Below are 14627 nucleotides of genomic sequence, written 5' to 3' on the forward strand. Positions count from 1 at the left end.
GCTCAGGGCCAATGTGAAGACCAACAGGCAGCACAGTTGGGGGACAAGTGAACACACATAGAAATTAGATGAAATTAAAGAACTCCTGTTAATATCATTAGCTGAGATAATCACAGTGTGATAACTTAGAAAAATATCAGTTGTTAGAGATGCACAGAGCAATTACAGGTGAAATGCCATGATTTCTATAATTTGCTGAAATTTGTCAGCGAAAAAAATAATGAAAGAATTGACAAATTTTTTGTTTGTATGTTGTGTTTCATTGTTTTACAGAGACAACATCTCGCTCTGTCACCCAGGCTGGGGCACAACATAGCTTGATCATAGCTTAAGCCTTCTTAATCATAGCTCTCGGCAGCCTCAAACTCCTGGGCTTAGGTGATCTTCCTGCCTCAGCCTCCCAAGTAGCTGGGACTACAGCTGGTCTAAATCTCCAGGCCTCACATGATCCTCCTGCCTCGGCCTCCTAAAATGCTGGGATTACAGGCGTGAGCCACCACACACAGCCAGTTTATTTCTTAATCTGCTGACCTTGATAGTGAAATTATCCAGAATCTCTCAGATTGGCCTGGTGTAATCACCATGGCTTTTATAAGTAGAAGAGAAAGGCAGAAGGGAGCAGAAAGATGGAAGGGGGAGAAGGACTTAGCCGGATGTTTCAGGCTTTGAAGATGGAGGAATGGGACCGTGAGCCAAGGAATGCGGGCAGCCTCTACAAGCTGGAAAAAAAAAAAAAAGAAAGGAAAAGAATTCTCCCCTAGAGCCTCCAGAAGAATCACAACTCTGCTGACACCTTAATTTTCTCCCAGTGAGAATCATTCCAGACTTCTGACCTCCAGAACTATGAGAATAAATGTATTGTGTGAAACCACTATGTTTGTAAACATTTGTCAGAGTCTTAAGTCATAGGAAACTAATACAGTAGCCATCTTGAAATTCTTCATTACTTTTGAATTTGTGTTTTGGAAGTGAAGCCTGATGGGACAAAGGAAGGTGTACTGGGAGATTCAGCTTCACACAGTCCCACCTCCTTGGCTGATCATTCCCTGCCCCCAGTACCCTGACTCTGCCTACCTCCCTACCTTTTCTTTGAGACAGGGTCTCTCTGTCCCCCAGGCTGGAATGCAGTGGTTCAATCTTGGCTTGCTGCAGCCTTGACCTCCTGGGTTCAAACGACTCTCCTGCCTCAGCCTCCCGAGTAGCTGAGGAGGTGTGTGCCACCATGCCTGGCTAATTTTTGTATTTTTAGTTTCACCATCTTGCCCAGGCTGGTCTCAAACTCCTGATCTCAGGTCATCCACCTGCATTGGCCTCCCAAAGTGCTGGGATTACATACCAGCCACCATATCTGGCCCTGCCTCCCTACTTCTATCTGCTGTCACTGCTGCTGTCTGCAACCAGTGCACTGGGAAGAGGAGGCCTGCACTGTGCCATTGCTCTCCGTCCCAGCAGGCAGACTTGACACAGGCATGGGGAGGGTTGGGGTCACATCGTGTGCAAAGTGTTATCCAGCCCCATCCTAGACTAGTACAGCCACAGCAAGGTGAGCATACAGCTCAGCCAGCACCTTTCACTCACCCCTATCTAGATCCTGTGCATGCCCCAGCACACAGCTTGCCATTTCCTGGGAACTGCCCATCCTTTGAAGGTTGGGGCAGCAGGGCCATGGGAAGGGAGGCTGACTTCCCCATGCCCAGCCAGAGCCCAGCATTTGCATTTGCACTATTCCCATAATCACATGGTCGGCCCTGCCTCTTCTTCTCTCAGTCTCCCTGTAGCCCTTCACTTGCTAGTTCTTTATCATTCTTCAGTTTTAGCTGAAAAACCTCATGCAAGAGAGCCCTTCCCCAGCCTCTTCCACAGCCACTCTTTATCCCATGACTACATTTAACTCCTTTAGGGCACTCAGCAAGAGTTGAAATGACCTTGTTTCCTTACCACACTGATTCCCTGAAAAGTATACACTGAGACCACCGTGTGCCAAGCACTGTTCTTTGCGCTGCAGATGCAGCAGCAAGCAATACAAAACAAGTCCCCTACCCTCCTGGAACAGATGTGTTTGTAAGTTCCATCATTATGAAATTATCTCTTGTCCTCCCAAGAACAGACCATTGTATGCCCAGCACCCCACACAGTGCCTGGCACATAGTAGGCATTTACTAAATATCACTGAACAACTGGCTGAATGAATAGTGGCTTAGATACTCTGCACTGTGACCAGGCACCGCGGAGACATCCCTCTTCATTCTATAATGTGTTGGGGAGTAAAAATCTTTCCCACAAGTAAAAAGCTGGAGGGGGGCCAGGTGCAGTGGTTCATGACTATAATCCCAGCACTTTGGTAGGCCAAGGCAGATGGATCACTTGAGACTAGGAAGAAACCAACCTAGGCAACATGGTGAAACCCCATCTTTACCACAAATTCAAAAAATTCGGCTTGGCGCGGTGGCTCATGCCTGTAATGCCAGCACTTTGAGAGGTCAAGGCAGGTGGATTGCCTGAGGTCAGGAGTTCGAAACCAGCCTGACCAACATGGAGAAATCCCATCTGTACTAAAAATATAAAAATTAGCCGGGCGTGGTGGTGTATGCCTATAATCCCAGCTACTCAGGAGGCTGAGGCAGGAGAATCACTTGAACCCAGGAGGCGGAGGTTGCGGTGAGCCAAGATTGAGCCATTGTACTCCAGCCTGGGCAATAAGAGCAAAACTCCGTCTCAAAAATAAATAAATAGGCCAGGTACGGTGGCTCATGCTTGTAATCCCAGCACTTTGGGAGGCCGAGATGGGTGGATCACCTGAGGTCGGGAGTTCGAGACCAGCCTGACCAACATGGTGAAACCCCATCTCTAAAAAATAAATAAACAAAAAATTAGCCGGGCACGGAAACGCATGCCTGTAGTCCCAAGTACCTGGGAGGCTGAAGCGGGAGAATCACCTGAGCCTGGGAAGTCCAGGCTGCAGTGAGCCATGATTGCACCACTGCACTCCAACCTGAGTGATAAGGGGGACACCCTGTCTCAAAAATAATAATAATAAATTGGAGGGGAAGATCATTTTAAAGACAGATTGGGGGTACGGGAGGGACAGCACCCCAGTTCCTGAACCACCTTGCCTTAAATTAGCCTCACATATATTTAAGTAAAGTTATTCCATTAATTGGACATATGTCTCATGGTTCTACAAGGAAAAGTCTATTAAAAAGTCTTGCTGTAACAGGCAAGAGCTTTGAGAGTAGTTTTATTCAGGGACAGGAAGAGAGCTGAGCAGATTTTAAGTTGGTAGAAAATAGCTGCTTGGGGCCAAGACAGTGATAAATAGGAAATCAAGAACAGGCTATTAGATTACTATTGCTGTTAACAAGCATCTCGATCACCCTTACAGCTGCGGAGTGCCTTCCATCAGTTTTATTAGTTATATGACGGCCTTCCATCTAGCCCTGCTATTCCAGTGATTCCCATTTTGGAGATGCAGCCACTGAGGCAAGAGAAACACATCTTTTTTTTTTTTTTTTCTTTTTTGAGATGGGAGTCTTGCTCTGTTGCCCAGGCTGGAGTGCCGTTGCGTCATCTCGGCTCACTGCAACCTCCACCTCCTCCACCTCCCAGGTTCAAGTGATTCTCCTGCCTCCGCCTCCTGAGTAGCTGGGATTACAGGTGTGCACCACCATGACTGGCTAATTTTTTTGTATTTTTGATAGCGACAGGGTTTCACCATGTTGGTCAGGCTGGTCTCAAACTCCTGACCTCTTGATCTGCCCACCTCTGCCTCCCAAAGTGCTACGATTACAGGTGTGAGCCACCTTGCCCAGCCAAGAGACACACTCATCCAAGCCAGTATGAGTCTGTCCTTACGGCAGCTGTAGCCTCACTTCATGAACATATTAATGTGTGGGAATTTTCTGAGTCCAAGAGGAACAGCCCAAAGGGATTCAGGAGAAACTGCAGAGGGCTGAGGGGATGGGAGAGAGGTGGAGAAAAACACACTGAAGTCTCGAGGCTTGACAAATGGCTCAAATGCCCTGATCCAACACACAATCCCATGCCGTATGGACCATGGCCTGGAGGAACCCTGGGAACTCATCCAGTCCAGATTAGTGAGCCAGGGAGTAGAGTGGTTCTAGGCACAGCCTCAGGAGCTGCACCATTTGGGATGAAATCTAAGTTCCTGTAGCAGGTTGAATGGTGGCCCCCAAACCGATGTGCATGTCCTAATCCCTGGAACCTGTGACCGTAACCTTATTCAGAAAAAAGGGTCTTTGCAAATGTAATTAAGAATTCTTAACATGAGGCTGGGCATGGTAGCTCACACCTGTAATCTCAGCACTTTGGGAGGCCAAGGTGGGCAGGTCACTTGAGCCCAGGAGTTGAAGACCTGCCTGGCCAACATGGCAAAACCCCACCTCTACAAAAAATGCAAAAATTAGCCGGGCATGGTGGTACATGCCTCTAACCCCAACTACTTAGGAGGCTGAGGCAGGAGAATCACTTGAACCCAGGAGGCAGAAGAGATCATGCCAGTTCACTACAGCCTGAGCAACGGAGCAAGACTGTCTCAAAAAAAAAAAAAAAAAAAAATTTAAGATGAGATCATCCTGGACTGCCCAGGTAGACCCTAAATCTAATGACAGTTGTTGTTAATAAAAAGAGGAGGTAGGCCAGGCATGGTGGCTCATGTCTGTAATCCCAGCATTTTGGGAGGCAAGGCAGGTGGATCACCTGAGATCAGGAGTTCGAGACCAGCCTGGCAAATATGATGAAACCCTGTCTCCACTAAAAATACAAAAAATTAGCCAGGCAAGGTGGCAGGCACCTGTAATCCCAGCTATTCAGGATGCTGAGGCAGGAGAATCGCTTGAATCTGAGGGTCAGAAGTTGCAGTGATCCAAGATCATACCATTGTACTCCTGCCTTGGTGACAGACCAAGATTCTATCTCAAAAAAAAAAAAAAAAAAAAAAAGAGGAAGTAGAGGCAGAGATTGCAGTGATGCAGCCGCAGGAATGCCTGGTGCCATCAGAAGAGACAAAGAAGGGTTCTTCCCTAGAATGCTTCCCACCAGCAGAATGGTCCTGAGGGCACTTTGATTTTGGGCATCTGGCCTCAAGAACTGTAGGAGAATAAACTTCTATTGCCTTAAATCACCCAATTTATGGTAATTTGTTATGGCAATCACAGGAAATTAATACACCCGCTTGCTAGCTGTGGACCCTTGAACAAGTCACTCCATCTATCTGTTCATCAGTTTCTTCATCTGTAAAATAGGGATGATAGCAATGGTATCTCACAGGGCTACTGTGAGAATTAAATGAGATAATAGAGACTCCTAAGTACAGTGCAGCAGAAGCCATCTTCATCCATTTGTGCTGCTATAACAAAATGCTCAAGACTGAATCACTTTTAAAAAAAAAACAAACAAGGCCGGGCACGGTGGCTCATGCCTATAATCCCAGCACTTTGGGAGGCTAAGGCAGGCGGATCACCTGAGGTTGGGAGTTCGAGAGCAGCCTGACCAACATGGTGAAACCCTGTCTCTTAAAAAAAAAAAAAAAAAAAAATTTGTATAAAAAAAAGAAAAGAAAAAAACAAACATTTTTTAAATAGTTCTAAGAGCTGGGAAGCCCATGACCAAGAGACCTGTACCTGGCAAGGGCCTTCTTGCTGGGTCATCCCATGGTGGAAGGTGGAAGAGTAAGAGAGCCCACGAAAGGGCAGGGGTTGGGGGTGGAGACAGAGAGGGAACCCATTCCCACCATAACAGCATTAATCCATTCATAACGGCAGAGCCCTTAAGACCTAATTACCTCTTGAAGGTCCTACTTCTTAACACTATTGCTTTGCACATGAAGTTTCTAAAATGTGAACTTTAAGAGACCCAAAGTTTTTAAAATGTGAACTTTAAGAGACCCATTCAAACCTTAGTAGAAGCCTACCTGATGAACTCATTAAAAATATGGCTTTTGGTCAGGCTCCTACACTTTGGGAGGCTGAAGCAGGGTATTGTTTGAGCCCAGGAGTTTGAAATCAGGCTGGGTAACATGGTGAACCCTCGTCTCTACAAAAAATACAAAAATTAGCCAGGTGTGGTGGTACAAGCCTGCAGTCCCAACTATTCAAGAGGCCAAGATGGGAGGATCAATTGAGCTCAAGAGGCAGAGGCTGCAGTGATAGCCATGATCACGCCACTATGCTCCAGCCTGGACACCAGAGTGAGGCTTTCCAGGCCTTACCTCAGAATCACTGAAAATATATCTTTAGTGTATGGGACCAAGGAATCTGTGCTTTATAAGGCCCCCCAGGTGACTGATTGTCTGACAGGTTGGGAACCACCTGGGGGCTGTCCCATTCCCACCTCAATGCCAGACATAAAATCTCTTGTTTCCAGAAAGCTGCTCTCTAAATACAACCTTCACAGCTGTCCTGAGTGCAGGACACTTGGCTTTGTTACATAGGAATGGTAAACAATGAATTCAAAATACTGCTTAATTCTGGTTATGCAGGAAGATGTCTGGAGTTAGGGAAGAAGTACCCACAGGCTACAACTGCATGGGTAAGGTATTATTTCTGAAACTGGGCAATGAGCATAAGGGTGATCACTTAATTATTTTTTACACTTTGTCTTAGGTCTTAAATAGTTTACATTTTTAAAAATACAAGCTGTAAAAAAAAAAAAAAAAAAAGAAAAAAAAACCCCAAAAAAAAAAAAAAAAAAAAAAAAAATACAAGCTGTATACAAATACAGAAAAATAAAATGCTGGTATTGGCCATGGTCCCTAGGTAACTAACAAGTCTAGACCAAGGACACTTCTGTGTACTCCAGTACTAAATTGCCTCAGTCACAGGGAAGTCCTAGCTTATGCCAACCCCGAAACTCTCATCATGTTGCCTCATTCACTTCCAGCAGAGGTGGAAACAGCTCAGAAGCACCCAGTCCAGGGCAGGTCAGAAAACTGCTGGAGGTTTTCAGTGGGAAAAGCAATCAGCAATGAAAAGCCCAGCCTGGGTTGGTCTGGGATAGGGTCTGAGATGAGCAAGGGAAGGCTGAAACCAGGGTTACTCCAGCTACTGCCCCACAGAGGGCCTTGCTAGAAGTGCAGGTCCTCAATGCAGGACCTTCTCTGGGGAGCACAGTGTTCTGCCTGCTCCACTCACCCTGTAGAACCAGGTGGTAGCGGCAAGTGTAGGGCAGCTCTGCAGGAGCAGGAAGCTCACCCGCATCTCCAGGCAGCCCACATAGGAGAGGGAGCTGCAGACACACACGCGAGAGGAACTGTATGCTGATCAGAATGGAAAGATGCCCTGTACAGAGCAACAGGCTCATACCACCAAAACCCAGGGGGTTGTTTTGTTTCATTATAGCTGTGGCCTTTGGAAAGAAAAGATTACTGCTTTAGAACCATAGCAGCAAATACCATCACATCAGGAATCTTCAATCCTAAAGCAGCCTCAGGAGATAAACAGTGTGAGCTAGGAAGAGAGAAGCGCTGGAAAGAAAGTAGCCAAAAACAGCAGGGTAAAGATCAAGGCAAGAGTGGGTGCAAGCCAGGGCATAGCCCAACATCTGCTACAGATGCTGCAGCCTTGTTTCTCAAAGCACGACCCCGCAGCAGTGATGGTATGCAAAAGGTGGTACAAGGGGCAATTTCAGCTGGTACCCAGAATATTTATTTGCATATGCATTTAGACAGACAGAGAGAGAGAAAATCAAACCTGTAATTTCACAGATATTTTTGCTTAGAACAAAGCCAAGTAAAGGCAGAAGCGTCGACAGGATGAAAAATATCACAGAAATACCTGAATAGTTGGTTATAAAGAAGTACATGGTAATAATAAACAACGAATTCAAAACACTGCTTAATTCTGGATGTGCAGAAAGAAAGCTGGAGTCAGGGAAGAAGTACCCACCGGTACAACTGCATGGGTAAGGTATTATTTCTGAAGCTGGGCAATAAGCATGACGGTGATCACTGAATTATTTTTTATACTTTGTCTTAGGTCTTAAATATTTCCCATTTTTAAAAACACAAGCTGTATACAGATATGGAAAAATAAAACTCTGGCATTGGCCATGGCCCCTAGGTAACTAACTAGTCTAGAACAATCGAGAGGGTCACTGGCATTTCCCTGATTGCCTAGGACCTACAGAGAAGCCACCACACAGTGAGCCCAATCTCCAGGGAGAAGACATTTACTCCCAGGCCCACCACATTTACCCCCAGGACTCCCACTGATGGCCATGGACCCTACCAAGTTTCTCCTCAGACCACACCAAGGCTCAAGAACCTACTCTTATGGAATTCTCCAGGAATCAAAATGGTTTTGAGGTCAGGGCCACTGCGGAAAACTGCACAGATTTCTATGCAGTATTCAGAAAGCTAAAAAGGAGGTGCTAGACTCGCAGACTCTGTCTCCCTAATTCCAAAGAACTGGTCCTTAGATGACCCAACAAGAGCAAATTAAATGCAGCTCATGCTCCTGCAGAAATTATCACAAACTCTGAGAAAGCCAGTCACCAAGATAGCAAGGATTCAATTTCTCCCCTCCTCTATGCAGAACACTCTCAGGCAAACATTCCGTGATGACAAGCGAAAGCAGCAAAAGTGGGTCTAGAGGCACAATGCCTGAAAACTCACTGGGGCCTGTAAACCCAGCACTTTGGGAGGCTGAGGCAGGCGGATCACCTGAGGTCGGGAGTTCGAGACCAGCCTGATCAACATGGTGAAACCCTGTGTCTACTAAATCTACAAAATTAACTGGGCATGGTGGTGCACTCCTGTAATCCCAGCTACTCGGGAGGCTAAGGCAGGAGAATTGCTTGAACCCGGGAGATGGAGGTTGCAGTGAGCCAAGATCGTGCCATTGCACTCCAGCCTGGGCAACAAGAGCAAAAAACTCTGTCTCCAAAAAAAAAAAAAAAACAAAACTCACTGGAAAGATTCCATGCCAGGTTGACAGGTGCTACACATGCAAAGGAGCTGTGGCACAAGGAGACCCAGACCACTACTCCGGGAGGAATGCACCCCAGCCCTATCTCCCAAGCAAAGCTGCCCCACAACATGCCCACCTTGCCTGGAAGTTAGCTGCTGTCAGGGATCAGGAGAAGGAAGTAATTCCAGACCAGGGACCAGAGCTGTAATAAAGACAAGTCAGTCCTGCAGCTGGTGATTTCATGCCTTCTGTCCCCCTACCCTCAACTGTGACAACTTGACGGCAGGGGTCAAGTCTTAGTTCCCATTTTCTCCTCAGAGCGTCATCCTGTACCTGACACAGAGCAGGCTCAGTGAAAGTGGCTCGAGTAATAGATGGATGGAAGGTTGGTGAAGAAATGTCCTAGTTTGGCCAGATCAGACCCCAGGTCTCAAGGATTATTCCTGAAGATCCAGACATTGCTACAGTTCCCTTTGCAGACAAACAAGATCTTTAGAATGCTTAGTGAATTATAGCTTCACTAGACTGGTAAGATGGTTATCCTCAAAGCTGGCAGTTGTTCAATAGCTTCAGAGTTGAAACTCTTTCCTGAAGCAAAGAGCTAGGACCTATCAATTACTTTTGAAGGGTCTACCCACCCCCTCCATAGGGGAATGCCAAATACTTGTTGAGGTAACTGTTGTATTGATTGAATGAGTTAAGTTACTTCAGGGAGGTGGCTCTACTGCCCTTCTTCCTCCTCCCAGTGTTTCCCAGTTCCATCCCAGGCAGCAGCAGAGCCTGAGGCTCAGAGAAGGGAGGGTGAAGAGGCAGGAGAAGCAACTCCAGCATCAGCAGCCAGTTGCTCAGAACTACTACACAGGCATTTTTGTGTCTACTCTCTATCCAGCTTGGTGCTTTTCCCCAGATTGGAAGCAGGTAAACCGGGAGAAGACAGTATAAAGTACAAAGAACATGTGATTGGAAAATATCTGAACATCAAGATCAAGTTCATGATCTGCTACACACCTGCTGGGGACGTAAGAAATCATATCACCTCTCCAGAACTCCACGTCCACATCTGTACATTACAGGCTTCAGCTGGCTGATGCCCAAGATGTCTTTCTCTAGTTCAATGGGATGGTTATAGGGTTGTCACTCGATGTTAGCCCCTTACTCCGCCCCTCCAACCAATATCCACAGGTCAGAAATTGAGTCCCTTTTTCTCCAAAACAGCCTACCATATCCCATGGTTCTAAAGCTTGACAGCAGCCAGGCATTGTGACTCACACCTGTAATCCCATCCCAAAATTTTGAGAGGCCAAGGCAGGAGGACTGCTTGAGCCCAGGAGGTCGAGGTTGCAGTAAGGCGCAATCACGCCACTGAACTCCAACTTGGGTGACAGAGCAGGACCTGTCTCAAAAAATAAACAAATAAAATAAAAGCTGACAGTGTCTGACTCTTGCCTCTAAGTGCAGATTTCAGTAATGCCAAAATAGCTGTCCCATACTCCGATCCAAAGTGGCCTATGTTCCTAAACAAAGGCAGATGTAAAGATCAGCAGAATCTGATAGAAACAAAAGGTTCTTAGAGCAAATTTGCAGCTACCTCCCCTCTCACAATCAGTACTGCAGGAGAACATCCTATTCCTATGTTTCACGCAACTACGCGGAGGGAGCTCCAGTAGGCATAATGCTCCTGACCTCTCTCCCTGCTCTTCTCTCCTTGTGGGAGGGACAATCACCAATCAGATTAAGGAATTCAGGAGAAGAAACAAAGTTTGCCCAGCTGACCCCTTTCTCTCTCCTCTCCATTTGGGATCTGCTTATCTGCAGAGCACTGACTTTCAGCTCTTTCCTCCTCTAAGTGGCAGTCCCCCATCTGAGAGGCTTGTCCAGCCATGTCTGTGCCTGGGTAGGTAAGCCTCTTAAATTCAGGGGTGAAGTTCAGCAAGCCCACTTGCTTTAGACCCCAAACTACATGCTGCATCCTGTGTCTAATAGTAATGAAGCTTATGAATTTTGTCTACCACCTGGCAGAGTCCTGCATCTCCCCGACTCTGTTTCTCAGGCAAGGAAGAGAAGGATAATGATCGTTGCCTGTAGTCCAAATATTAACTACTATGGTAACTTATCGAACAAACACGTACTACTGACCTGAAGCATCTGATACCTCAGAAGCCCAGGGACCTACCTGGTAACAAGAATTTGAGTTTAGCTAAAAAAAAACTTCACACTCAAAGTAGCAATTAGGTCCCCTCCTACATTATAACTCTGACTTAAAAAAGAAAAACTTCCTGCTGGGCGCAGTGGCTCACATCTGTAATCCCAGCACTTCAGAAAGAAGCCAAGATGGGTGGATCACCTAAGGTCAGGAGTTCAAGACCAGCCTGGCCAACATGGCAAAACCCCGTCTCTACTAAAAATAAATTTTTTTAAAATTAGCCAGGTGTCACGGCAGGCACCTGTAATTCCAGCAAGTTGGGAGACCATTTGAACCTGGGAGGCGGAGGTTGCAGTGAGCCGAGATCTCACCATTGCATGCCAGCCTGGGCAACAAGAGCAAAACTCCACCTTAAAAAAAAAAAAAAAGAAAGAAAAAAAAGTTCTTGTTCTTGTTTTCTCTCACAGACAGACACGTATACACATGCATGTTCACACACTTACACCCACTACCCAACATAGTAGAAGCTCAAAAAATATTTTTGGCAAGTGGTACTGGTGTTAAGGAAAAAAAAAATCTATTCTCTGAATAAGTAAAAAGGAAAAAAAAAGAAAAAAGAAAAAAAAAATCAATAATTGGCTGAGTGCAGTGGCTCATACCTGTAATCCAGCACTTTAAGAGGACAAGGTGGGAGGATCACTTGTGCCCAGGAGTTTGAGACTAGCATGGGCAACATAGCAAGACTGTCTCATATTTAATAATTTGTTTAAAAAAATGGCCAGGCTGGTGGCCCACACCTATAATCCCAGCAATCTGAGGGGCCACGTCCAGCAGATCATCTGGGGTCAGGAGTTCAAGACCAGCCTGGCCAACATGGTGAAACCCTGTCTGTACCAAAAAATACAAAAATTCGTCGGGCATGGTGGTGCACACCTGTAGTCCTAGCTACTCGGGAGGCTGAGGTGGGAGAATTGCTTGAACCTGGAAGGCAGAGGTTGCAGTGAGCAGAGATAACTGTGAGCAGAGATTCATCATTGCACTCCAGCCAAAAGAAAATTCAATGAGGCAATAACTAATAACTTTTAAGCACTCTCAATCATTGAAGGCTTAATAAGTAACTTTACTGGAGAATTTTTCATGGCTCCTTATTGTCTGTGGCATAAAACCTGGCCTTGAGTCCCTCTGCGACCTAGCTCTAATCCTATTTGCCACTATGCCCTTTTATTCACCCATACCTGGTCTCCAGTAACAATGAATTAATCTCTTTTTCTTATAGACAATCCTCAAAATTTCACCCACTATACTCAGCCAAAATCACCTTGTCCCCAAGGCTACATGCTTCAATCAACCCACCTTTCCAAACTTAGCTCCCACACCAACTTAACTCATTCAACCTCACCTATTTTAGGCTACTGTCTCTGCTTGTGAATGCTTAAGTGGTCTTAACTATTTTAGAGTATATAAGAGTCGAACAAATAAGGAAACATATTGTAGATAAAAGATAGGTTTATCACTGTCAGAGAAAGAGGCGCTATTAAAAAAAAGGGTGAATGCTAACTTGGACTCTGTGGTGTTAGACTAGAATTGGAGATACAAGGATCAGCTCATAGTTTTCTGCCCAGACACAGTGGCTCATGCCTATAATCCCAGCACTTTGGGAGGCTAAGGCATCAGGATCACTTGAGGCCAGGAGTTCAAGACCAGCCTGGGCAACAGAGTAAGACTCTGTCTCTACAAATAATGTTTTAAAAAATTAGCCAGGTGTGGTGGTACACACCTGTAGTCTCAACTACTCAGGAGGCTGAAGTGGGAGGTTCACTTCAGCCCAGGAGTTGGAGGCTGCAGTGAACCCTGATCATACCACTATACTCTAGCCTGGGTGACAGAGCAAGACGATGTCTCTCCAGATAGATAGATAGATAGATAGATTAGATTTTTAGTGGAAAGACACAAGTAAGTGTGTGTATGTATGAGTGAGTGTATACACATATATATCTTCACTCTGTCTCCTGAAAGAGCCTAGAAGCAATGGCACCCCATTAGCAAAATGAATACCTAACCTATGCATCTTGGTTTCTAAATACCACTCTCCAATAACAGGAACAAAGGCTCCTTGGAGAACTGATTGACTCCAGGGCAAGGAAAATACAGGATAAGCCTTAAGTATCTATCTTTTTTTTTTTTTTTTTTTGAGACGGAGTTTCACTTTTGCTACCCAGGCTGGAGTGCAATGGCGCGATCTCGGCTCACCGCAACCTCCGCCTCCTGGGTTCAGGCAATTCTCCTGCCTCAACCTCCTGAGTAGCTGGGATTACAGGCACGCGCCACCATGCCCAGCTAATGTTTTTTGTATTTTTAGTAGAGACGGGGTTTCACTATGTTGACCAGGATGGTCTCGATCTCTTGACCTCGTGATCCACCCGCCTCGGCCTCCCAAAGTGCTGGGATTACAGGCTTGAGCCACCATGCCCGGCCAGTATCTATCTTTCAGTACAAGAATGTAAAACAGTGCTCAAAATAGGTTGGGGGCCTATCAAAAGGGCGCAGGAACCAACCTGAAAGAGCTCCCAATAGCCAAAGGTAGAACCATTTGAGCAATAAAATAATGATTGTTTTGTAAATAAAGGACAAACATCCTTTGGATTATATATGGGACATACACCATGTAGAATAAAATAAATATCCACAAGTTCACAGTGATACATAGCTGGGCACGGTGGCTCACGCCTGTAATCCCAGCATTTTGGGAGGCTGAGGCGGGAGAATCTGAATTCGGGAGTTCAAGACCAGCCTGGCCCACATGGTGAAATGCTGTCTCTACTAAAAATACAAAATTAGCAGGGCGTGGTGGCAGGCATCTGCAACCCCAGCTACTCAGGAGGCTGAGGCAAGAGAATCACTTGAACCTGGTCGGCGGAGGTTGCAGCAAGCTGAAACTGCGCCATTGCATTCCACCCTGGGCAACAAGAGTGAAGCTCCGTCTCAATAATAGTAACAATAATTAAATAACTAGGGAAGAAGGGAAAGGTATTTTTTACACAATTAGTAAATGTATAGAAGAAATGAGGAAAATAGACTATCATTAATATGTTTATTAAAGTGACAAGGAGCTATCCAGGCTAACCCAATGCTCAGGATCTCCTCTGTGGCTGGTTTAAATAATCCACAATGTTAAATTAACTAAAGCTTCTCATGTCCATTCTTATACATGGAACAGGGGCAAAGGCCATCAGCATCATTTTACGGATAGAAAAGCAGAGGTGCTGGCCAAGCATGGTGGCTCACATCTGTAATCCCAGCACTTTGAGAAGCCAAGGCAGGCGAATCACCTGAGGTCAGGAGTTCGAGACCAGCATGGCCAACATGAGGAAACCCCATCTCTACTAATTATACAAAAAATTAGCCGAGTGTGGTGGCACATGCCTGTAATCCCAGCTACTCAGGAGGCTGAGGCAGGAGAATTGCTTGAACCTGAGAGGCAGAGGTTGCAGTGAGCCAAGATAGTGCCACTGCACTCCAGCCTGGGCGACAGAGAGAAACTCCGTCTCAAAAAAAAAAAA

General features: G+C 45.9%; 1 protein-coding gene across 2 annotated transcripts in view; it reads right to left on the reverse strand.

The window, feature by feature from the left end:
* ADCK1 (aarF domain containing kinase 1) overlaps positions 1-14627 on the reverse strand; it is a 139926-nt gene that overhangs the window by 96146 nt on the left and 29153 nt on the right. Inside the window, exon 3 of one of the 2 annotated variants that reach the window (XM_032287730.1) lies at positions 582-719. The exons of the other annotated variant lie outside the window; for it this stretch is intronic. Coding sequence (XP_032143621.1) covers positions 582-584 — 3 coding nt within the window. The 5' untranslated portion in view covers positions 585-719. The remainder of the gene's footprint in view (positions 1-581; positions 720-14627) is intronic. 2 annotated transcript variants of the gene reach the window in all.

The sequence above is a fragment of the Sapajus apella genome, unplaced genomic scaffold (assembly GCF_009761245.1).
Source record: "Sapajus apella isolate SASKATOON/1434 unplaced genomic scaffold, GSC_monkey_1.0 scaffold20, whole genome shotgun sequence".
Taxonomy (NCBI): domain Eukaryota; kingdom Metazoa; phylum Chordata; class Mammalia; order Primates; family Cebidae; genus Sapajus; species Sapajus apella.